Below are 25,730 nucleotides of genomic sequence, written 5' to 3' on the forward strand. Positions count from 1 at the left end.
TTCACCTGAAAAAAAGCCAGACGAACATCTGCCCACTGAGCAAGGACCAGCAGTGACAACCTCCTGGAGCTGCAGCTGGAACTTGGGCATGTGCTGAGCTGTGGGAGTGGGACCTGCTGGCATTTCTTAAACACATTTGCTCTGCTGGACGACTGCAAGGAACATATGCAGGTATTTCATGACCATTTTCATGGTATTCTGTGATTAAAGAAGCATTTCGGAATTCTGAAGGTCTAAGTCCAGCAGAGCCAACCCTGCTGCAGCTATGGGCATAACTGCCAAGAGAAACCTAACATCCTGGCACGGTGAAAGAGAAAAGAGGTGCAGAGATTTTGCAGCCATATGCAGCCTAACAGAAGTGTTGAGCAGCTGTCCTGCTTCCTAATGGAGAGATCACAGGAAACAATGAGCAGGAGACTGCTGTGAGATGGGCAGGAAAAGGCCGTGACCAGGGAGGGATGTGCAAGTGAGGCACACTAGAGGAAACACTAGAATGCCATGGGAAGAAGAGGAGGAGGCTGAGGCATCTGGAGGCATTTCCGTGCTTGCCTTGACTCTAGCAGCTGCATGGTCACCTGCACCCTCGGGGCTGGCACATAGAGAAGCACAGACGGGCAGATCCATGGCAGAATTGGAAGAAGACAGCAATCAGAGCCTGTTGGAGCTGTGCTGGGTTCTCAGTTGCTGAGGGTCCAGTCTGTGACTGCAAAGAATTTGGCTTCAGCGTGGCTGAGGAGGAGCTGAATGAAGGGAGCACAGCAAGAAAAAAGAGATGCAAGCAGCTCTGGGAAGTATACATGTGGAAGAGAGGCAGAGCTAGGAGAAGCCAGTATCACACTGATGTAAAACCTCCTGTCTTGGACACCTCTGTTCTCCTCAGTGGTCAATGCACTACTGAGTTTGCTTCAGTGCTTATGAGCACTGAAGCACATGAACAGGCAATCAGAGTGATGAAGCTGGGCAGAAAAGAAGAGAGCAGCTCCCTGCCTGCACAAGCTGAGCTGCACCCTCTGTACTGTACTGTGTCACATCTGGCACAGGCCAGCACCTTGTCCTACACCAGACCTGGTTGGAACTGGTTCCTCTTTAACCATCCCACCCCACCCCATCCAGGCAGCCAGGCCATATGCAAGGCACACATCTCCTATGGGGGGGGTGCCCTCAGAGAGGAGACTTTCAGAACAGGCTCTCCACATTCTCCTGTGAGGTGTGAGGGGGTAACGTGCAATGGGCTGAGCCCCCAACCAATCCCATCTCGCTCCAGCCAGCACCGTGTGGCCCCCCCACAAACGTATGCTGTGGCAGTGAGGAATCCTTGCTGGGGCCAGGTGGGCCCATCCAGTTCCCCAGCACGGAGCAGCAGCGCTGGATGCCTGTGCCCCTGGAACGGACAGCGGGTGCGCTCCTGCCAATTGTTTGATGTAGTGTTATTTCCAGAGCCTCTGCCAAGCCTGTGTCGGGCTGAGAGCAAGCCCGTAACTCTATAGGGCCGAGTCTGCAGCCTCCTCTGCTAATCTAGGACTGCACCTCCTAAAACCATGGCTGTTGTTTTCCTGTTTCTCCCTCCTAATGGGTCTGGCATGGAGAGAACCATTGGCTGCACAGGCAGTGAGAAGCAAGTGCCACACGTGGAGCCAACATCTAAGCAGGCTGCTGTGCCCAGCATTGCGGTGGGCATCGGCCCTGGCAGCAGCACATACCTGGCCGAGGGGGGCAGGCCAGGCACCTGTCCACCCCCCAGAAGAGCCCCACGCTGCCGCAGCAGTCCTCCAGCAGGGTCAACCCTGGCAGTGGGTTGGTGCACTGTTAAGAGAGAGAAGGGGGGTCAGGCATCACCAGGCTGGAGTCGGGACTGAGCATCCGTCCCACTTGGCTCACAAAGGCGATGAGGGCTCCGGGTAGATGGCAGAACCGTGCTTGCAGCACAGCTTCCCACAGGGCTGGGGATACAGTTTAAGACAGTAAACAGTTCTGCAGACAGAAAAACACACGTCTCCCACAGCTGCACCCCTGAGAGGAGAAGGGGACATGCAGCAGAGCAGAACGTGCACCAGAGCTGGTATCACCCAGCCAAGCACTCGGCTCAGCCCCGTGCTGGGTGATTAGCCGGCAAAATGGGTGCACCACTCCAGCCTTGTGGGGAGCTGGCAGTCAGGCGCTTTCCTTTGCTTAATGAGTCTCTCTTTCCCCCCTGCCAAGGCTCTCTGGATTACAGGCTTCCCCATCAGAATCGAGCTGCCATGGCCCGCAGGCCAAGCCTGGCCTCCGTCCACGTGAGGATGGCAGTGTGCCCAGCGCTTGCATTCCCACCAGCCAGGCTGCAGGCTGAGCAGGGAGAGGCGAGCATGTCCCACTGGGCTCCACAGACTGGCCCCACCTAGCGGGGTGCAAGCATGACTGGGGTACGTCTGCCTCCTCTCCCAACCCCTCTGAGTGCTTCTCCCATTCTACAGCTGCTGGAGTAAGTCACGGTGCTCCCAAGAGCATCTCCGAGCTGGTCACAGGAAGGGCAAACTTGCCTGAGTGGTCAGAGAGCTGTGCCCAAAGAGGAACAGGGCTTTTCCAGCCCTCTCGTGAGATGCTCACGGTCTGATCTCATTTATTTTTGTGTTAGGGAATCTGGTTGGAAGTGTCTTGGATGGGATGGAATAAAAGATGGGACGGGAACCAGCAGCAGCCCTGGGAACAGGCTGAGTGGGGAGAGGAGGCAGAGTCCTGGACTGCCCCACCAGGGTCTCGCTAAGAGCGAGCTGCTCCAGGGAACTCACAGGTGTTCCTATGGGTGCCAAAAACCTCCAATACTTTTCCAGTGACGCAAAAGAAACATATGGGGAGAGACAAAATAAGAAATTACGATGACTGCAGGCTGGGGGTGAGAAAGCCCCTCATGAGCGTTTGCTTCCCAAGCCCTGACCGAGCTGCCCAGGAAGGCGACGTTCCATGGAAATCAGACTTTCATTTATCGTCTGAGAGGGAAAGGAATTTTCCTATGTTTTATACATTTCCTACAATAATCACAGAGCGTGGCTGTAAATGTTGCTATAAATAGGGCACCCTATTTTAAACGAGACTGTGTGTGAAAGCTATCAAGTCTGGGCTATGCTGCCCCAGGGCACAGCCTGCTCGGGGCAAGATAGCATGGCCTCCTTCTTGGGCCAAAACAAGAGATTTTCTTCCCAAGTAACACATACAATACATTCTTCCCACATAACACATTGCTGCCCATGCCTGTAGTATTTGGATGTTGTCCACACATCACGCTGAACCGATTCATGCGATGGAAGTCTACCATTCCTGCCCCATGTACAAACACACCCACACACCAGAAACAGAAACATGTCCATACGCACTTCCAAAGTTGATGAATGACCTCTTACCTGCCCATGGAGAGCTTCCCGAAAGCACCTCCCCAGCAACCCTGGGGGTCTCTGCTGTTGGCCTCCCTCAGTGGCGATGCTGTTGCCGTTCCCATTGCTGTAGGTGTACCAGGGCACTGCGGCCATCTGAGGCACCAGCACCGCCTCCACGCTGTTCTCCTCTGACACCTCTGAGTCACCCCGCACCCTGGCCACCTGGTGAATCTGCACGGTGGCTTCTGGAGGGTGGTTGATATGGACGTTCACCAGGGAAGGGTTCAGGGAAGCTGGAAGATGAGATCATACCATAGCTGTGATGATCTGGCAACAATTTTGCACCTGAAGAGTATTCTGTACATCAACGAAAGTGCAAGGGAGGAGAGGTAGACTGAACCTACCAGAGTTCTCCATTTCTATGTTCCCACTTTGTCCTGAAAATAAGACAAACCTACCAAGAGCTTAACCCTAATCTTAATCCTACCTGTGCCAGAGCTAGCACCATTCACCCCTTCCTCCTCTTTTCTCATTCCTTGGCAGCACTTCCCCTAAGATTCCTGATTCCCACACCCACCGTCTTGGTCACCCTTTGGTCCCCCCACCACAGCTAGATCCCCAGGGCAAGGCTTTGTGAGCGCAAGGCATCAGCCCTTCTTCCAGCCAGGTGCCTCAGTGGTCAGAGGAACTGCACTCACCCAGCTGGTTGGACAAGGGCAGGATGTACGTGGAGTGCTTCATAGATCCACTGGCTACGGTGTTTGGCGCCTTCCCTCCTTGCTTCTTTTCTGGAGAGGGGGCCGGCAAGTGGCAAAACTTCCCCGTGGAGTTGGAAGGGCACCAGCACTCATCACGGCCAACACAGCGTCCTCCATTCAGGCAGGGGATCTGGCAGAAGTCTGCAAGGCAAAGGGAGGCCTGCTCAGTGGAGACACCAAACCCTTGCTTTTAGCTGAGGAACTGGAGCGTGGCTGGCATGAGCCCCGGGAACCACGCTGTGCAAGCATAGAAATCACAGTCCTCCCTGAACTCTGCACAGAGCTGGAGCTATGGGGTGATGATGAGCCCTCTCCTGGGGACACAGCCAGCGTGGGGCATCTGTACTGTGGAGCAGTGTTGCTGGCCCAGCAGCATCCCTTGGCACGGGGCAGGAGCTGTGGCAGCCACAGGCAGCTGAGTTAGCACAGTTCCTGCTTTTCTGCTTTGAGCCCCCTCCCAACTTGGCAAGGACTTTCCTCCCAACCAGAAGGGAGGTGAGTGGGGACGGGAGAGGCAGAGGAGAGAACGGGCAGGGAGCCACATGTGCAGAGCCTCTATCTCGGCCAGCCCCAGCCCTGCCAGCAGCTGGAGCGGGGGAAGCATGGAGCGGGACAGAAGAACTGGGAGCAATTCATCTGCACAGCCTCGGAAAAAGCATCTGCTGCTGATGAAACTGAAGTCACGTCTTTTCTGGTCTCATCAGATGGCTGGAGAAATTCTGTGTAAGCAGCTCTCAGGCAAGGCACGGAGTTTCCTAACAGATCATCCTGACTCATTTCAGCATGAGATGAGACACTGCTTCTGCACATCCCAAGATGGCTTGTTGGGTTCACCCCAGGGGATGAGCTCCTACACTGCTCAGAGCTCCATTTGCTCAAGTGAAGAGCACAGTTCTGGGGGGAGCTGACACATCTTTGGACTGGGATCTAGGCAGAAATTCCCATGAACCCATATCACTCAATGTCCACAATGCACTCAGTGTTGTAAGAGCTTGACTCACAGAGACGCATGTGACAGGGCCAGTGGGCTGCTCCCACCAGTTGGATCCAAGAGGATGTGCCCAACCCACACCTAGGCATCCCAGTGAGCAGATGAGCAATCCCAGCAGCTCTCAAAGGCAAGCAGAAATTTCTGCAGCCCTGTCTATAGGAATGGCTTGCAACCTGCAGCCAGCTCTCCTGGCTGCCACGTGAGTGAAAGGAGAGAACAGGAGGAAATTAGGTGATGAAAGTCAGCCCCAGGACTGGATGCCAATGAAAGCAGTGAGCTGGCTTGGAGAAGGAAGGGGCGGCGAGGCTTGGCTGTGGGCCTGGCTCAAATACACACGTCCCCCCTACCTAGGGCGGGATGGAAATAGAAGTTGCTTGTCCAAGAAAGAAAGCAATGAGGCAAGGTCTGTCTTGCTACCCCAGAGACAAAGATGGAGTAAGCCCCAAGGACTCCAGGAGACATCTTTCTAGGCACGGGGAGAGGCCTCCTCCCACCCCCAACCAGCCCAAGTCCTCAGTCTTGGTAGTCTGTAGGCAGTCCCAGTAGAGATAGGAAAGGCAGCAGGAGAGAGGGGTAGCAGGCAAGAAGGTGGGCTGGGAGCCTTTGGGTACTCACAGATGCGGAAGCCAGACTTGGGGTCGTGGTCATGTCCCCCTTGGCTGTAGAGAGTGGTGGTGTCTCCCTTCTCACAGCTGTTGTAGCAGCGCCCATTCCGGCATGTCTGTTTGCAGATGGTGGGTGTGAAGATGATTTTTATTTTCCTAATCTTCTCTGTCAGGTTTGCCCCTGTAGAAGAGAAGGACAGTGCTAAGTGGAAGCAGGATCTCCAGGCCAGGGGACAGGTAATCTCATCTCGAGCTCCAACCCATTCCCAGAGCAAGAACTTGCTCCCCACTCACTCCAGCCTGTCCTCTGCTCCAGCATCATTAAGGCTTTGTCAACATAGGAAAAACCTCCAGCAGCATGCTCTGCCATAACTCCAGTGCATGTGTCCTGTGAAGGGCCGCACACCCACTAGCTCCACTATAAAAGGATTTCTTTCTCAAACCACTTCATTGGCCTGGATGCTGGCTGCTCTTAAGCCACAGAAAAGCTTCCCACACAACCACACTGGTCCAGCAAGGAAAGCATCAAGTTTTGAGAACATCCACGTCTCCCTGCAAGTGTCTGCTGCTTTCCTGCACCCCTCTGCAGTCCCTCACTGTCCTCCCACTGGGTAGAGGGGTGAATTGTACTCAGAGCTCTTGAAGGTTTGTGGAAAAGAAACAAGAGGCAGAACTGTTGTCTAACTGTGAGCTAGCTGGCTCAACACCAGAGCTCTCCATTCCTGCCCAGCAAGACAGCCGTTCTTTGGGCTCCCCCCCTTGCTGTACTCCCCCCTCATTCTTCCCACTTCAGTCCCCACTTTCAGATTACAACTTTAATCAGGCTCACAGCCCTACTCATAAGGGCCAAGATGCCTTGGAGCCTCCTCGGGGAACCATGGCTTCAGAGGAAGCCAAGCTGCAGAAGACAACTTGCATCTGTCCTAGCCGGGGAGCTGCTGACACTGTGTCGGAAACTGCAGGCAGCCTGGCCCGATCCCTGCTTGTGTCAGAAGGCACAAAGGGGGGTAGCCAAAGGGAAGAACTAGGTGCCGGTTACACAATCTGACCTCCAGGGCTGTTCCAACAGAGAAAGAAGCTGGGAGGCACCGTTCCTACAGGCTGAGCAACCCCCTTCAGGCGGTGTACTGGAGTAATGTTCAAAAGCTCTGGGAGGCATCTGTCACATCTCCCCTGCCACCAGCATTTTGCTTCCCTTCAGTGGAGTCTCTCTTTGCCAAGGCCTGTAGGGTTACCATTCTTACTCCTCTTTTCCAGTTCTCAGTTTTTCCTCCATTCTGCTCCCTTCTCCTCCTTGGAGATGGGCTATCTTCTCCTCCACTCCCCATTTCCAAAGTGCTACAGAGATGGCTGGCACCTCCTGTGACTTTGCTTGTCACCCCATCACTATGGTATTCCCACTCACACCACTGCCCTTCCCAGTGACACCTCAGGACCCAACAAGAAACCCCAGCAGTGACATCCCTGGATGCCTTACCCCTTGCAGCCAACGTGTGCTCCTGGAAAGCTGCATTTGGCCCAGAGCTGCCCTGTTCATGCCCGTGCCCATTGGGCAGCGTGTTAGACGTGAGCTGGCCATTGCTGGCGGGGTAGCGCCGGACAGTTCGTGACGGCCCTGTATGCTGGGTTGAGACAGGAGAGCCAATTCTGCTCTGAGTCCTGTAGAAGAGAAGAAATGAACTGATACTCCTCACGAGTAACTGTGCTGATCCTGGTGCCCATCTGCCAGCGTGTCCTGTGGGCACCTCAGCACCAAGCTGAGCCATCAACCTCACACAGAGCTCTGCTAAGTTCCCCCCTCACTTGTTTTCAGCCATCATTTCACTTCAGGGATGATGCCCCACATCCTTGACATCTATGTCCCCAGAAGACCTGCCTATGCCTGACCCTTTGCCCTCTTCAATATAGAGAGCCACCTCGGCTCACTGCAGAGACCCCATCCCTGATGATTAATTGTCTTCAGCACTGCAGCCAAGGCTGTCATCAGTTCTGTACCTGCTGAGGTACACTGCTCACCCCAACCCCCACGTCCACAGGGTCTCATCAGCCTGTTGCTGCACTGGAATGCCCCAGCTGCCTTTCAGAACCTCTGTATGCTGTTGCTGTTGCCTGACCCACCACAAAGTTTCCAGCAAACACAAACAGCTTTAGATCTGCTTGTTCTTATGGTGGGGAGCTCTCTCTGGCCCTGTATTCCCAGCCCCAGCTGAGTGCTGAAAGAACAGGAAGGCAGTCAGGAGTGAATCCAGGCCAAGCAAATAAACAGAACTTGCCCCATGAGAGTCACAAACAAGAGAAAATGACCAAGAACTCATCCCTATAAACGTAGTTACAACGCTCCTCAGTAATTGCATCTATGGCTTTTGGTGTTTTCTGAAGGCTAAGCAGGACCAAGTCATTTGACTGACAAGGTAACACTTCTTACGCCTTATGGAATAGGAGATGTAGAGTGCTAGGCAGAGTTTATTGCATGAAAGCAGCACAACAGCACATCTTCTCCGTTGCACTCACTCTCATTGCTTTGTGCTGACTGGCAGCACTGAGCCCCCAAGAGGATGCTCTGTGCTTATCATCAAGTGTATGCCACACTCTTGTTTGCACCACCTGCAAGACTTCAGAACCCCAGGACCCAGAACGGGTTGGCTGCCTATATGTCTCAAGTTTCTTTGAATGTCCCAGCCTCAGATTCCTCTGAAATCAAACTTGAGTACCAACAGGTCTTCTGTTTGACCACACCAACACCTCCAGCTCTCAGGCTAGCCTTTCCCACCGAAGAGCATCCCACAGAAGAGCGTCTCATTCTAGGGGTTTTGTCATTTTCCCTGTCAAACTCAGCAAAAGGAGGTGTTACAGCATCTGCTGGAAACAAAGTTTTCTAAAATCACCAGGATTGGCTAATCCAACAACAGTTGGCTGACAGTAGCTCTGGCTCACAGATATTCCTGGCTTGGATGTCTTGGCACAATGGAGAGACGGAAAGGCAACTAATGCAGTGCTGGTATTCGAACAGGTCAAGCACAATACACAAGGTAACTGCTGGCCAACAAGCCAGAAATCAGCCCTGAGCAACAGAATGGAAAAGATGACGCATGGGTCAATTAATAGCGAACTAAAGGAAAGGAATCTATAAAAGACGTCAAGTCAACAGAGCCTATGGAGAACCGTCCATCTCAAAAGAGCCCGCTTTCATCATCTGATAGAATTACATGCACACACATGACAGGCTCAGGGCTCACGCTACCCCGATGAAAAAACAAACACAGCAGTACAGTGTCAGTCAGGCACATGTGAAACGAATAACAAACTGGCGGTGTGACAGGACACGAGAAGTAATTGTCACTGGGGAGCGAATTAGATGGGTTCCAAAGTGATCAGTAAGAGGCCTGGCACGACTTTACGATTTCATCTGGAAACAAATATTTTTCTTTCAAAATAAACACACGATTGACACTGATAATGTGCGCCGTTGACACAGAAATTTGCAATGTGGTGTATCGTGATGAGAACAGAGCAATCATACAGAGCAGTTTGGATCGCTTTGTAGGGCAAATACATCCAAGCAATGGGGGATTTTAGTACGGCCAAATGCAGAATTACGCTTCTAGGAAGGAGTGTAGAATGCAGGCAGCAGCTGCAGATAGGAGACAGTCCTGGAAACCAGCAATTCTGAAAAGCTTTCAGGGGTAATGACAAGCAATTAAATGTGAGCTGTCATCTCTAAACCCTGACATCAGGGTACTGAAACACTGCGGGAACAGGGAGGTATTTTTACCTCTTTGCACAGCCTCATCGTGGTAGGGACTGTACATGCTAAAATATCACTTCTAATTCTGACGTGAAATGTGACATATTTGCTGAGGGATCTTGAGAAACTGATACGGGTAAAAAACATGACAAAAACAATTTGAGGGCTGCTGGAAATGCCTTTCTGTAGGAAACCTAAAGCAGCCAATCTCTTCAGTTCAGCAGCAAGAAGATGAAGAGGCGCTCTGATTACAGGGCACGGGTTTCTCCACAGGAACAAAATGCCAGGTGTGAAGAGCCTTGTAATCTAACTATAGCAACAACAACAACAAAAAAAAGGCAAAACATGAAACAACAGCTGCAAACCGGAGCCAAATGATTCCCTGCTAGAAATCACGCCCACACACATCAGCATTGCTGCTCGCTTTCTGCAGAAAGCCACCAAAGCTGTGAACTGCCCGACTCCTGGTGCCATTGCTTCAGGAGAGCTCACCGAAACGCTGCAGGTGTAGCTGAATGAAGATCAGTAATCCATGCTGTTAGAGAAGCTCTTTCAGATCACCTATTGATCTACTGATCATTTCTGACCTTGAGCTGTAGAAATTCAGGAGCAGTTTTATTCCAGTGATAAAAGTCTCTGTCCCGTAGCCTAATTGTCTCTAATGCAGGAAGGCCTTGAGAGTGAAGTGGTTGAGCTTCTGCAAGGAGGTATGAGTGAGTCCTGAGAAGGGAGCAGCATAGGTGGCCTCATTAAAATCGAGACCTAGACTGAGATGAGACTAGCAAGCAGTTCTTACTTCTCAGTGGTTGGCAAGAACAACCAGAATAATTACAGAGAAGTGAACATCATCTCAGTACCACATCAGTCCCCGGCAGCCTCTGCCAGAAGCTGCCCTGAGATTCCGCAGAGTACCAGCTACCCCAGCTGCCACAAGTGCCATCACCCGCCCATACATTTCTAGGCCACTCATCCAGCTCTGCTGCCAACCAGGAAACTTCTGGTCTCTATTTCCCTCTTCTTTGCTATCTGGTGTGCTACAGCTGCCTTTGTTAGTGAAAAAGGAAAAGACATACAGAGATCACGTGGGAGCTACAAAGCCCTAAAAGCCAAGGCACACTTGTTCTCCAATCTCTGGTTAGAGATCCCATGCATAGCCCTGTGGGTAAACGTGGCTGGGGCTTCGGGGCCTTGTATTGCGTAGGTGGAAGCACCCAAAGGAGGAGAGATGAGAGTTCCGCAGCCCAGCATCCCTCACTGTCCTGGTGCTGATCACCCTGGGGCAACTTCGAGTTTTGAAGATCTCTTGGGTAAGGGTGGCCAGTGCAGTGAGACAGGGGGATACAAGCTCTGGTGCTTGAAAATATACACACATGTCTATCCTTGAGGAAGGGAGTATGCTACGTGCAAGCAGCAGGGCTTGGCTGGGCACAGTCCATAGCCTCCATAAAAGAATTGTAGCCCTTGGCTCTGGGAACAACTCCTGTGATTCTCAGGATCGTCAGATTTGGTAGGGAGAAAAAAACCCACCAGCGTTAAGAGCTTTAGAAAAAGTAATAATAATTAGCATCTTGGTTATGAAGAAAATTGGATTATATGGGCTCACTGCAGGGAGGCAGTGCCAGCCTTATTAAGCATAAATGGAGGAGGAACATTACTCCATGCCTCACTATACTAAAGGAAAAGCCATCCTACTGGGATCCTCTTAGCAAAGCATTCCTGCGTGCATTGCAGTGGAGAGTGGCAGATTTGCTTTGAATTAATATGTCTATTTGGTTCTATTCTAGGCAGATGAGCTCTGGGATTTGTACACTGCATTGAGTAACACCCTCCTACCCCAGGCCATAGAAATCAATGGCAGAGGGAGTCTTTCCATCCCAGTTTGTCAGATCCAGTCCTTCCCCACGTCACGGCAAGTGGCTGGCTCAGGGTCAGGGAACACAAAATAGAGTTATCCTCTTGAAGTATCAAAATCAGGCCATGATGGGTAGATGAGGACTGGCTCACTTGCAGGGTCTCAGGATATGGGCCTAAGCTCACCAGGTCAGCCCACCAGGTCAGGCATTAGCAACCCCCAACCATTCGGTGGGTCTTAACACTGAAAGCTTGAAATCTCTGTCTGCTTCCCAGGGATCTTCCTAGGAATAAAAGCAAAAACAGAGGACAGGCGGGGTGGCTCCAGATCACTGGAGAGATTCCCAGCAGAGTGGGGACTTGTACTATCGTTCTCCATGCCTGTACCTGCATCAGGATGGGGCACTGAAGAGCAAGAGGAGGTTGAGACCTTAAGAAGTATGTTCTGGGACACTTAAAGCCCTAGGTCTTCACATTCATTCAGTCTTACAGCCTCCCCCAGAGCAGTATTACTCACTTCCACACTTCCAGCCAGGCACAAGGCCAGCACAGATCTCTGCAGCATGGAGCCTCTACAGAGAGGCAGTGGTCTCTTCCTTTATAGGCAACCGCCTGCCAAGCAGCTGGTTTCCCTGCTCTTCATCTGTCAGAGCTGCTGACAGCTAGCTCCGTGTCAGGCACAGCCCGTGGGGCAGAGACAGCGTGCAGGCTCCTGAGACACCTCTCCTTCTGTGCTGCCCTGAGGCACCCAGCTAACATCAGCAGCACTTCGAGGGGAAGTGTGGCTTCAGGAGGGAAGGTGGAGGGAGCAGTATTACCCCTCAAAGAGAGCAGATGTCTGCCCTGCTGCTGATCTCCACCTGGATGACACTAAGGGATCACTAGCCAAGAGACTCTGGTCACTGGCACGTGGGAGAATAATGTCTATGTAAAGAAATGCAGTATTTAATAAAGTTTCTGCAGCTTGTTATACTCTGCTCGGTATGTTTTTTTAGAGAGAGCAGGTCAGAATAGGAGAAAAAATGCATTCCCTGGTGCAACAGTTATCCTACCCAGTCCCAAACAAAACTGCAGGGTGCCTGCTCCCTGGTACCTCTCACCCCACCAAGAACAGCAAGCAGAAGATGGAGCTGGCAGGCTCCTGGCAACCATGCTGATGAACATGAAGACTGCTGTTCTCTGAATAACCACATTTTTCCTTAAAAGCCTGTGATTTCAAGTCTAATAAGCCGAATCACAATAAACAAGGCTAAACAACCAAGAACTTGGGGTCCAAAAAACAATACTGTTTTCCTAACCCACGGCACATAGAAAGTTATTTGAAGAATGTGCTGGTTACTTTGAGTGACTTCGGTCCATGTGGGTAAGCAAAAGCCACGAGGTATCGAAGCAGATGTACAGCTGTGGCTTCTCTCAGTGACCCAAGGGCAGCTATCCTCCTTGGGGCTGGAAGCACGGGTGGCAAACTCTTCAAAGCACTTCCCTCTCTCCACCAGCAACACCTCAGTCTTTCCTGGATTTTGCTTCTATCGGCTGCTCTTTGTTCAAGTGTTGATTTTGGCTGCATTGCTAGCAAGCTGGGAATGGGTGTTTTTTGCGTCTTGCATAAAAGGGAATGCAGAGCCAAGTGCCACAGGAGTATTACTGTTGTTTCATCCCGGCTGTCTCACCCTTTCCCTAGCCAAAGTCTGGCTGACCACAACAGGGTAGACAGCCAGAGGCACTGCGGAGAGTGAAACCTGGACAGTGTAGGCAGCGGTGCCAACCCCAGAGGTCACTGGACAAGGGTAAGAAAGTCACCCCCTCGCTGGATTTGTTTCTTTTTGCTTAGGAGCAAGGGGTGTGTGCCAGGAGGAAAACAGTGGGGAGCAGGGAAGGCGTTGGCCAAACCAAAAGTGAAGACTGGACACCCTCAGAGAAGGAACCGTCTCCCAAGAGCCCCATTTCCAGACCCACGCTCCCCAGGCTGCTCGCCACCAGCCGCCTGCCTGTCCCCTGGGAAGCAGCTGCAGCCACCTGCTTCCTGCTGGCCAGCCCTTCCCAGAGCATCTGCTGCTCCTTGACCGGGGAGCAGGGAGGGCAGCAGTGCCTTTCTGGCAGGACCCACGCGGTAGGGACCATCGCCTTCAGGGCACCCCACAGCAGGCTACGGGGCCACGGAGAAAGGCTCCCCACAGCAGGGATCCACCCCGGCTCCTCCAGCCTCAGCCTGCACAGGCCGCTCCAGAAGGAGAGCTCGCAGCCAGGACGGGGGCTGAGTCATGCTCAGCCCCTGATAACCTGCCAGGACAACAAGAGGGCTCTCCCTTGCTTTTGAAACACCAAACAACATGCTCACTATCTGTCTTGTATGTTTGCCTGTCCCCTTGGCTTGCCGCCCTCGCCACTTGGGGCCACGGGGACCAAACTCAGTGATTCACTTCCCCCTTTGTAATGCTCTGCGGTTACCGATTTTCCACTAAAGCATCACAGAAGAATGGGCAGCCTCCACACCAGTGTCTGTGTCTACAGGGGAAGAGGGAAGCAGCCAGCCTTGGAAAGCAGCAAATTGACCACAGACCAGAAACTTCCCCTTTCTTGGACTCCAAGCAGGTTCCTCAGCAGGCAGACAGGATTCACGGCTCAGGCTGCGGGACCTGGAGCACAGAGGGGGAGCATTGCTTAGAGAGCACTGAAGCCTATTATCAATTAGCTCACAAACATGCTGACAAGGAAGACAGCTCTGTTAGGACTCAGGGAGTAGGGGGGAAACCGCACCATACAAGGCACCTGACTTCAAGCCCACCCACACAACGCCTATAAATCTTGGCTCAGTTTATTAACCCCACGAGCAACAGAGAAAGCTCAGAAGCCAAGGAGCAATGCAGCACCCAGACTCCTCGTCTGTCCCTCAGCACAGCTACCAATGAGCCACCACTGACCCAGTGTGGCCCCACTTCAGGCTGTCTCCCCTGTCACCTTGTAGCACCTCCATCTCCCTGTTCCCCTTGACGTATGACGGTGGCTGGCCTAGATTTCTCTGGATCTCCAAGTGCAAACCACAGCGAGAGATGTGCAAGCCTGCAGTACAGCAAACACCACACTCAGTCCCTCCACCATCAATCTGACCTCTTCTTTGCTGTGGCCTCCAAAGCAGTGCAGATGCTTTAGGGCCTCCCAAAACCTGTGCTGAGGTGCAGCAATACCTTTTTGGTGGTGCTGCTCCCCTTTCCTCTTTCCAGTCACTGCCCTCCTTCATTACTGAGCCCGAACACCAACAAAACACACAGCTCTGGACCACCACCCCTGTGCTTCCCTTGCTGTCCTCTGCAGCCACCCAGCCTGCAGCACTCAAGCCAGCTTGCCTGGTGCTACTTCTTCTAGAGCTGGAATTTACTACCCTGCTCCATCTACTCTTGCCCCAGCATGGAATAAACACTTTACAAGCGTGCACAGGTGCAGAGGGCAGACCAGATCAAAGCACAGGAGTCCCTGCCCTGTCAGCCAACACCCTGGGGCGGCAGGCTGGCACCTCAAGGAGATCTTCACCAGAAGCATCTCCGCAAACAATAGCCTTGCTTGCATGCATTTACACAAAGCAACTGAAAAAAACCCTTCAGCATCCGATCCAACTGCTGCTGCACAGAGAAAGGGGAGTGAGGAGATGGGCTGTGAATGCTATTTTTATCAGCTCAGAAGCTGCCAGAGACCAAATAAACGAACCTCTGTGAGCGCACAGGCAGCTAACGGGTTCTTCCTAAGCAGTCCCTGCAGGTCTGATTTGTTCCCTGGCCAAAGCGGCTGCTCACACATCTCTGCTCCTCTCCCTACTGACGTGCAGCGTCCTTCTCTTGCCACACGTGCCACACATGCCATCTGCCACTCTGTCACTGCTCGTCTTCACGCTCTTACATTAGGGAGCAAGCAACTGCTTCCCTGGAAGCAGTCCAGACCCAAAGTGGCTGCAGGAGGGCTCCCCGCACAAGGGCATGGCGTTGGGCTGGCACAGCAGCACATGTCACTGGTGAGGTCTATCTGACCCATCAAATGGTGCTGACTCCATCTCCGTCTGATGAAACCTCCGGCAGAGGCGCCGGCCAAAATGAAGCTGGGGTGACTTCTCCCCCTTTACAGAAGGGACAAAATGAGTGCTGAGTCTCATGTTCATCCTGTTGATGAGAAACACCAACTCCCTCCACTTGGCTGCCAGCTTCAAAGCCCTGAGGAAACACATCACCCTATTCATCCTTACACCCACACATGCCCTGGGGAGCAGGGGCAGACAGCAGCCTTCCCCTGTTCTACACAGAGGACAGGCAAAGCCTCTCCCAATGCAGGCATGCCAGTGGGGGTAAAGTATACCCAGAGGGCACAAGGTGGAGAGGAAATGTGTTTAATCCTAAGACGCTTTTTTATCTACAGTGATGAAAGACACCCACTCACCCTGGGAACACTTCAGAACTAGGATGTATTTCAATGTAAAGTAGTGGCTTGTATGCGGATTGAGTGCTCTGGCCTTTGGACCTGTTAGCTCCACTTAGTTAAGTCTCCTCATGCTTCTCCATCTCCTGCCACACACAGCGCTCCCTCACTTACAGTACTGAACCATGACAGCTGTGTAGGAACATTACACTTTCCTGCCACTCTCGAAGTCAATGTTCTCGAAGTCAAGAGGTATTTGCATAATATCCTTAATGACATGCTTTAACTTTTGGTCAGCCCTGAATTGATCAGGCAGTGGGACTTGATGATCTTTGAAGATCCCTTCCAATTGAACTATCGTATCCCATCCTATCCCATCCTATCCCGTCCTATCCCGTCCTATCCTGTCCTGTCCTGTCCTATGTCTCAGTATCGCCAGAAACTGGGGAATGAGCACCCCAAATATTAGTTCTTTAACAGAAAAAGCACCATGCCTCCAGCTGCTCAACAGTCACAAGACTACAGCCTGGCTGGTAGCCAGGGGCACTCCTGGTCACATATCTGTGGTGCCTGGTGGCAAGGTCCATGTTACAGGGAGAATGGACCTGCTCTCACATCTCTCCCACATAACCTTCAGCATGCACACTGAGCACCAGCAGGGAGGAGCAGGCTTTGGCACAGTGGAAAGTGACCAGGAGCAAGCATTACCTGCACTCCAGCCCTCAGCAGAGCAGCCCCTCAGTGACAGCAAAGGCAGAGTTCCAAGGTCATTATCAGCCTGTCATTACATCCCTGGAAGAGTTTAGTGTTGTAGAAAGCCTTGCAGCTGAAAAATTATCAAGGCCACCCTGCCAAGGTACAGGCAGTTGTAATACATGCAATTTGCTCCCTCCAGATAGCTGCAGCCTCTGAGCATGCTCCCCATGCTCTCCGGCCAACTTTTGGATCAGCTTTGCAGACGTGAATCTGTTAACCATTCCCCTCAGCTTCCTCCCAGGCATCGTGCACTTCTCAGAATTCCTCCCAGTTTGTCAAGATCTTTTCTGGCAATGAAAACCACATCGACCCAGTGTAGGACCCCAGGGAGCACAGGAAAAGAGCCCATGCAATCAATTCTTCTCCCTTCAATGTCCTAAGCACGGTTGGTCTCTTAAATGAAGCTACACCTCATTACTCTCTGCTGCCTAATTTGCCGTTCGCTTCTACTCTGAAAAACTTCAGCCTCTCCTTCTTCCAGATTTCTTCCTTCCATGGAGGATTTTTTCCTTCATCTGTAACAGATAATATTTTTCCAGACTCAACCCCTTCTTAGTTCCTGCCCATACACTTAGTTTCTGTATGTCCCTGAAGAGCAATTCCACGCAAGTGTTTGCACCTCGAGCCAAAAACGGAGCGGTGCAGATTGCTGGGTACCAGTCCCACCTGCACCAACTGCTTAGGGCAGCACATCTCAGAGCACTGCTGCACCACGTGCTTTTTACGGGGACTTCTGCATCTCCACCTCAACCACTCCTTGTGCCAAATCGGCGTCAATCCACCTCTTGCATCCTGCCAGCACTGGGTGAACTAAAGAAGCACTCAAAACCAAAGAGAACGGCTTCGATTTGGCATAAGTACCAGCTTAAACCAAAAAAGGCAGCAAGTGATCAGGTATGAGAAATTACAGCACAATTCATATGCACGGGGGAACCGAACAAAAGCTGGGAGACAAACCAAATACAGGCAGTAGGGGAAAATTCTCCAGCGTTTGATCGTGTGGCCTTAATGCTTTTAATATCTTTCTTTTTAAAACAATTGCTATATAAATTGTATTGGCATGAATGTCCCGAGTGATAGATGTGCAGTGTACAAAATAGGCTGTAATCTGCATTTTCTGTACTACTTCCACCACAGGCACATCGCATTTGCCACGCACCCCACTCTCGACAGCAGCAGCATTTTTCCTTCAGGTAGAAAGAAAAATGCATCTGAGCATTTTCTCCCAAGGCCAAGAGGCTGAATTAAGCTATAGAAATCACTCCCAGTGAGATGCAGAAGGATCAGGCCTAATATAAAGACCATATTTGGAGTTTCAAAGGAGCCTGAAAAGCTAGCTATCCTCCTGCTGCTCTGAAGCCTATGCAACCCCCTAGGAAGTAAATACATAAAACACATAAAACAGAATGGTGCTGACAGCTTTAAAGCACCAGAAAGTAGAGCAAGTGTATCTAGTGCCAGGCTAGAGAAGGTGTATCGTATAATTTAAAAATAGAAGTATTTTTATGTAAGAAAAATGACATTTACACTCCTCTTGGGTAGCCTGAGTTTTTCCTTTAGGTTTCCCAGACAGCCTGCCAAGAGCTTTCAGCTGTGTCAAAACAGGAGAGGGGCCGAGCTCTGGAGCTTACGGAGATCTCATTGCCCTGAGTGGAATCTCTTTCTCCCATATCCTCACACGGACTGGCACTGGCTTTTCAGTTTCAATGTTTTAACAAGGTCTCAGGTATCTGCTCATATCCACTAGTTGGCTTTGGGTCAAGGAACATAAATGCTTGGCCACCTTGTGAGAACTATATTGCCGAAGGGAAGCACCTCAGAAAGCTGCAATTAGGACTCATCTGCATTAGGAAAACATGCCGTTCGAGTAACGAACGTAAACATGCTGCAGTGGGGAAGGCAAGGCTGGCACCAGCATTTCACTATGAGTTCAAAGCCACGCGCTATGGACCCGCTGAGCTGCTATCAGCCCAAGCAAAGGAGGAAACCTCTCTCAGCCCATGTAATGGGGCTGCGTTTCCACGGAGGGGTTTATCAGCCCGGAGGCTTTTACTTCTGTAGCTATTTGGGTATTAATACATTGTAACTCTCACGAATGGAAAGTGGGTTTAAGTAACCAGAAGAGCAAGAGTGTGTTCAGTAGGTGTGAGGATGGTACTGACCTCCCCAGAGCTATTCATGTGTCACAGTGGACAAACTGCCCTGGGCGCTCAGCAGCAGCCCAAGTAAGGCAGTAAGAAAGCTCCTCTCTTTCTCATAAGCTTGGAAAGTTCAAAGCTGGCAAGTCAGAAGGCTCCAGATGTTGCTTTAACAACGGAGGCAGACCTGTCTCTGCTTGGAGCAGCATATTCAAATAACAGATACTGCTCTGATTTTCATTCTATTTGCTGGTCCTCAATGACAACGAGCTAATTAAGCTGGTTTGCCCAAGCCACGACTCTCAGTGTCACGTTTTGAGAGGGCGGAGAGCTTTACTACCATCCGTGGCCACTAAAGTGACAATCGTTGGTTTCATTCTCCTCTGTAAACGAGCACACGGGGCACTTACCACCACAACAGGAGCTGATTCCTAACCAGGATGAGTTATTTCAGCTATTTTTCAAAAGGAGGGGAAAACATACTTTCTCCATCCAGCAACCTCTGCCGCACACCCAAGCTCCTGCCTCCTGCTTGCTCCCTGCTCTTCTCATCAGTAGCTTCCAAGAGAGAGAAGAATGGCTTTGGCAGAGCCTCCCTGCTGGCGCAAGGCTCCCAGCGTCTCCAGGCCAGCAGCGCTTGCCACAGCTCCTCCAGGGCTGCATGCAGCCCGTCCTCCAGTCAGGAAGGGAGGAGATGGCTCCTCCTGGGTGCTGGAGAGAGGCTCTGAGATCAGGAGGCAGGGCGGTGGGCATGTTGCAACTCAGCTTTCTTCCTTTCCCATCCCGAAAACAGCAGGCACCTCCTAGCAACTGCCTTGCCCAAACAGAGCCCTCTCGGAGGAAGCTCCCCACTCTCCAGGGCTTAGCTGTACTGAGCTGTCTGCGCCGTGTCTCAGCACCTTGTACCACAGCTATTTCCTCTTCCCTTGCCCGGGTTGCTGGGAAAACGCTTTGCAGGTCCCGGTTACCTCTTCTTTTCTCTGAAAAGAAAGGGTGTCTTGCTTGCCTGGCTCAGCACACGCACCCTTCCTGTGCAAGAGGGCCTCACAGACACAGACCTGGCACACAGGCACCCTGGCACACAGGTACCCTGCTTCCATAGGAGTGACCTTCTCTGGTGGCAGTGGCGGTTCCCTCCCCAGCTCCTTCCTCCATGCCTGGGACAGGTGGCCACAGAGCAGCCAAGAGTCCGGCCGGAGGGCCAGGGGACCGAGCCCTCTCCACCTCCTGCTATACAAACAGGAATTATTCTGATACTCCAGCCTTAGGAAAATAAAGCTGTTTCCATTTAGCTCAGCTTCTGGGCTGAGGTGCAGCTCCACCCGCGCAATCGTCCAGCGGGACTTCGCTTCCCCGGGCAGAGATTCAGGTTGAGATCAAGATGAGAGAGGATTTGCTGCTGGCCCATGCTGAGAAGGCCTCCAGCGCTCCCAGGATTTTGCTCTCCAGAGTATTCTCTGCTCCAAACAGCTCAGCACCAGGTTCTCCCAGCTTCTGTGTCAGCTAGCAGGTCCCCATGTGCTCTCTCAGCTGTCCAGCTTCAAATGTTCACTGAGCCACAGCCTGCTGAAGGGACCTGGGGAATGGTATGCGTCTCCCAACCTGTATTGTAAGGAATGAAAGTTCGAGCATCACCAGCTCCAGTCAGCAAAGTAATCCCAGAGCTGCCCATCGCCTCGCCACATCTTCTCCTCTGCAAGTGCTGAGCCTGAAGAAGGCTGGGTGTTCTTCTTCTTTAGTCCCAGGAGGACTAAAGTTCCAGGTGGAAAGCCATTTGGTGCCTCTTCCTGTCACTCCTGTGCCTCTCCGGAGCAGTGGTGCCAGCAGAAGCTCTTATTCCTGAAGAAAACACCAGTAAGAGCCTCCTACAGCAGGACAGCCTGACGCCAGGCTCTCCAGCTGCGGCCTAGCACAGCCACTGGCACGCCACAGTAACCAGAACAAGACTGCTGGTTTCCTTTACACTGGGAAAATTTCATCAATTTTTCTAAGTATTTCGGTAGCAATTTTAAATATAAATCACTGGCAAGTCTGACTAGCGGAGGATAAGAAACCATGCTAAGCCAGCCCCACCTCTCAGGGAAGCGGGGAATATTTTGATCCAAAAATGTTCTGAATAACCCATGATGCTGCTTTTCTGCCTCTGCCTGAAGACTCCCTTCAGGACGTAGTGAAAGCAGAACCATATCTTCTCAGCGAGCAGGTCTCTGGGGAGAATTCATGTGTTTTGCTGAGTGTTTATTCAACATCTAATACAGCATTGTTCTAGTGCATGACTTCAGAGCTTCTGATTGCTACCTCCGTGCAAATAAACACACATGAAGCCAATATATACACAAATAAACAAAAACAAAAAGCAAATTCACTCATGTGAGGGTTGATTTCCTGTCTTGGCACAGCAAGAAGGGGCTTGGAAGTCTGTAAGCTCCTCCTCTTGTGCGATTCCTCCTTGCTAGCAATGAGAACATGCAGGGAGGTTGGGGACTGGTTGTTTGTCCTGGATCTAAAAGCCACCTCACATCAGCTGGGACCTGTAACCACCGGTGCCCTCAGTTCACTGAGACACCCAAAAGCTTCTTCTATGCTTCCTTATTGACAAACCAGACAAGCAAGCCAGCTGCTGTGGGATTACAGTGGGCTCACTAGAAGAGTTCAGTGTGCCCCTAGCACGACTCATCGTTACCCAGGAGGAGACTGAGGTCTGGAAAGTCTGCTGAAGCTCTCAGGCTTGTTCAGTTGAGCCCTAATGAAAGTGAACCAGTGTTGGCAGCACCTAAGAACCGATCCTCGTACCTGCAAATCTGAGCAAGATCTACCCAGTTCTGGGAAGGCCAATACACCTCCTGTATTTGCTTCTATGGAGCACTTGTATTGACGAAAGCTGATGCAAAAGCACAGAAAGTACATCAGAAGTAGAGCAGAGACAGATGATGTTGCAACTGCAAGAACCAGGCTCCACATTCAGGATGCTCTGAGAGCACAGTTTCATGAGACAAATGACCATTCCGCTAAGTGGCTTCACCCAGAAGGGGAGTGCATCTCCTTCCTTCCCTTCACTGCTAGCTTTGCTATTCTGTTCACTCCTACTGGTCCTTGTGCTTTCTCAATAATCCAGTTTAGCTCACGGAAGAGGCAGGAAATAATCCTTAATTTTGCTGTGTTAGTGTTTTGCTGGTTTATCGGACGAAGCCAGCTCATGCAGGGGCCAGATTACAACAGTGGCAGTGCAAAGCAAGCAGTAGGAAGGCACAACTGGGTGCAACAGCAGCAGGAGTGCCCTTGGCAGCATAGCATTCCCTAGGATATCCCTCCTGCACTTGGCTGAAGGGAACACTCAAAAATAGCTGGGAACAATCTGTCAAACAGCAGCAAGACTTTGCAGTGTGGCGGTTGTATACCATATGTTATATTGTCCCTGCACAGAACCCGAGCAACCGAGTAGTACAGTCAAATGCCCAGAGGCTGAAGCTAGGCACACAGATGTGAACCAGTGGCAGGGTACAGGCAGCCCTCCACCAGTCCACGCAGTGCTGCAAAGGACGAATATCCATCTGAAGCTCTCACTGAAGTGAGGAATGGGGTGACGTCCTACGGCCTTCATGGGGAATGAGGGAGAAAGGCATGGCAAGATCCTTAACGGCGTCCTATTTCTTTGGGATGGTGCCAAGGGATTTAAGGTATAGCAGGCAGCTGGGCATTCAGCACTCCCAGCCCAGCAATCACTAGGCACTGAGTCTGTCTGGCCAGTAATACTCTGCCGATGCCTGCACAGTTTCATGCCTCTGCACAGAGTCTGAGGTCATGTTCCTTACTGGGAAAGCCACAAACAGGTGGTGTATCTGCAAGGGCACCACTTCCCCTCCTCTCCAGCCCTTGCACACAGAGGGGTGGGAAGAGGTCACTGCCATGGGGACATTCATCAGCCATGAGTGGGATCGCAGGCATGTGCTAAGGCTGCCTGCTCACTTGTGCACCAACCTCTCCCAGGCAGCAAAGGAACAGGCCTGGCCACCTCTCCATGCCAGAATCACCTTGGCCTTGCTGAATTTGGTTCCCATCAGACAGCCTTTCATTTGGGCACCAAGATTTCTGGCTTTGGTTAACAGTGTGAGAGCATCTCAGAACCAGCTTGAGGCAGCTGGGCTGAAGCCATGGGCTCTTCTTTACACAAAAGAACAGATGATGCCACAGTTATCACCTTGAGCACAATGGGCTCCTTGCAATACATCTCCTGTACAAACCTCGCCTAACACCAGTAGCTGTGTCTTTGCTTCCATACCTGCTTGGGTACAAAAATGACTCAAGCAACAGCAGGGTGACACAAAAGCAGGGAACATCTGACCCAACAATGTCTAGAGCCTGAGAGAATATACCTTTGAGGTGCTACATGTATCATCATTTTGCTTATATTGGCATTCGACAGCACACCTTGGATCTGCGTAACTTCCCATGGGTGCTAAATGGACACTACCACTTTGGAAAGAGATTTAAGCCCACTCCCCAGCTTGCTGTCCCCACTCAGGCTGCTCAAAGGACACAGGCAAGCTGTCAAGGTTTGCTCCCGCCCTGGAGGACTGCATCCCTGTTTGTGCTGGGGACTGTGACACCACCCTGAGGACAAGCAGAGCACCCCTGAGAGGACAGCAGTACACAAGCTGGGGAGACTTACCTGGTGGGTGCATGTCGTGGGACAGGTGCCTGAGCCTCTCGTGGGGAGGCATCCCGCTCAGCTGTGCCAGTCCTCCTCCGCAGGGAGCCCGCAGGGGGCTGCAGGGCAATGCTGGGTGGGTGGTACTCTTGCTCAGGGACGACTTCTTCACATCTGGAGCCCTGGAAGCCCGAGCGACAGGTACAGACATGGGGCCGGCTGCAGGAGCCCTTGTTCTGGCACGGTGGGTCACAAACAGCTGGGGGAACACAGAAGGGAGGTTAGCAGGACGCGGGGCTCCCCGCAGCACGTTTGATGCTGGGACGTGGGGCAGCACAAGTGGCATGACTCTATCTCTGTTCTGTGGGCAAGCGGTCTTCTGCTCAATAGGAGAAAGATTCAGCCGTACACTCCTCTGTTCCCACTTCTCCCCACGGGTCTCAGCAGAACACTTTTCAAGCAAGAAAGAAAAAAATGGGCACTGTTGTCGACAGAGAGCATATAGCCTCCAGCATTGCTCATTGCTCTGGGCAGGAACAGGACCTCAATCCAAACCCAACGGTAGGTAACCATCACAAGAGAAGCAGCCAGCAGACACAGAGGAGGAAGACAGCAGTGCTCCAATGCAGCCTCCCGGGTGTGGTTTGTATGCTACCTTTTTGTTTTATTACACCTTGGGGTCTGATTTGAATGGTGCCCCTTCCTGCCCCCTCCAGAGCTTGCCAGCTCTCCCTCCACAGCTGATTTTGGAGTCACCATCCTCAAATTCCTTCACAGCTATGGGGACTTACAGTTCATTAACCTCATGCCCAAATCACTCTCCAAGCCTGCGTGTGTTCCTAATTACCGCACATCAGCTTCAGTTTGCACCCTGGGAGGAAAGTGCTATTAATTATAAGCTGGACCCTAACACTTCCCAAGTTAACAGATGCCAAATTGGGTTTATAACCCAGTTAGCAAGAGCCAAGGAACCACAGGTCGCTCAGGTAGGACCAGGTTGGACACCCTGAGCAAGCATAACTGAGGAGGCACTGAAAATCAGCGTCTTCCTTCAAAGAAGAAGGGAAGGTAAAGGTTGGCTTGCAGGAGGTGGTGAATCCTCCCCAGATGATGCAAGACAAATATTAAGCTTCAGCCCCACAGAAACCTTGTGGACAGGTTGCAGTGTGTAGCCAGCACTTCTGCTCAGACCTGTTTCCAGGACTGCCTCAGGTGGCTGCAGAAGGTCTGACATCCCACTACCACCGGGCACAGCTGCTGGGGCTCCATGAGTACCTCTCTCCCTCCACGGCTCTGTTCTCACCCTGCACTTATTACCAGGAAATACAAACACATCTGTGGGAAGTGCTGCTTTTCTGGGCAACAGAAAGATCTAGAGATCATCTAGAGACTTTCTCTTTGCTTTGTGGCTTCTGAGCTCAAGGGTTGCTCAGAGATGCCTCTCCCCATCCAGTTACAAATACTTTCTGGTGAGATGAAAGCCACTCCTTGTTTCTTACTATAGTCTCATGTAATCACCTGCTCCTGGGGCTGGGGTCTTACAGAAAGCAAAAGCAAGTGTCTCAGAAACTCTTAATAAATGCTGAGACTTGGAACACTTCTGAAGTATTTTCAGTAACAACCTTCATTTGTCCCAAGGCATGTAGCAGCTCCCTGGCACATCAAGCCTACGCACAAGGTCCTTGCAGCAACGTAAGGCTGCAGAGGACAAGTGTGGTGTGGCTTTGTCAGCCAGGCAAGGCAGGCAGGACTGCGCAAAGGAAGGTTGAGCTCCGCGGCTGTCCCATCACCTTGCAGACAAACGAGGCCTGGGACCAAGCAAAGGTATTGCAAGATGGTGTTCAAACTCTGGGTCCCTGCTGCTCTGCACTGGCTCTGGGTCTGGACTTGTACCACTGGGGTGATTTAGTCCACCTGCTCATGGGATAGTTTGCTTATTGATGCAAAATAATGTGTAATCTCAGTTCTAACTAAAGTTCTGACCGCCTTAGAAAACCCAGAAGGAAAGGACAATTAATACAAGTGAGAGATTTTTGCAAGTCGACAGTCAGAAGACAAACGGAAGACAAAGGACAGGAGTGAGCACATGAATGTCATCTCCATTTTGCAGAAAGCCCCAGCTGCGAATGCAACCATCCAAGGCCACAGCAGAGGCGGCAAAAAACTCTCCATGTCCATCAGGCATTTTAACCATGAGCTCATGTGTACAAGATTAGAAAATGGATGGGTTTATGAAGCCCTTCCCAGCGCGCCAATTAAAAATGTTTCCTTTAAACTTTAAAATATCCATGGCAAAAAAAAAAGTTCATTCTGCTTCACCAGCCCAGCCAGGACTGCTACCCGGGGAAGCAGCAGAGAACCATGGCACACACTGCTGTGATAGATGAATTAACGTTGTGAGTCTGAGCAAGAGCATTCCCCTGCTCTTCAGCACAGGGGAAGGAATCAGTCTGAGTGGGGCAAGACGAGCTGATCGGCATCAGCTAA

At 51.6% G+C, this 25,730-nt stretch overlaps 1 protein-coding gene across 6 annotated transcripts in view; it reads right to left on the reverse strand.

Annotated features, from left to right (window-relative positions):
* Positions 1 to 25,730, reverse strand: part of LTBP2 (latent transforming growth factor beta binding protein 2) — a 60,697-nt gene that overhangs the window by 26,056 nt on the left and 8,911 nt on the right. For all 6 annotated transcript variants that reach the window (XM_040701992.1, XM_040701990.2, XM_040701991.2 and 3 more), the window contains exons 3-8: positions 23,265 to 23,502; positions 7,182 to 7,363; positions 5,715 to 5,885; positions 4,049 to 4,249; positions 3,378 to 3,643; positions 1,701 to 1,803 (exon numbers count right to left, since the gene is read on the reverse strand). In XM_040701992.1, coding sequence (XP_040557926.1) covers positions 1,701 to 1,803; positions 3,378 to 3,643; positions 4,049 to 4,249; positions 5,715 to 5,885; positions 7,182 to 7,363; positions 23,265 to 23,502 — 1,161 coding nt within the window. The remainder of the gene's footprint in view (positions 1 to 1,700; positions 1,804 to 3,377; positions 3,644 to 4,048; positions 4,250 to 5,714; positions 5,886 to 7,181; positions 7,364 to 23,264; positions 23,503 to 25,730) is intronic.

Source organism: Gallus gallus, chromosome 5 (genome assembly GCF_016699485.2).
Source record: "Gallus gallus isolate bGalGal1 chromosome 5, bGalGal1.mat.broiler.GRCg7b, whole genome shotgun sequence".
Lineage (NCBI taxonomy): Eukaryota > Metazoa > Chordata > Aves > Galliformes > Phasianidae > Gallus > Gallus gallus.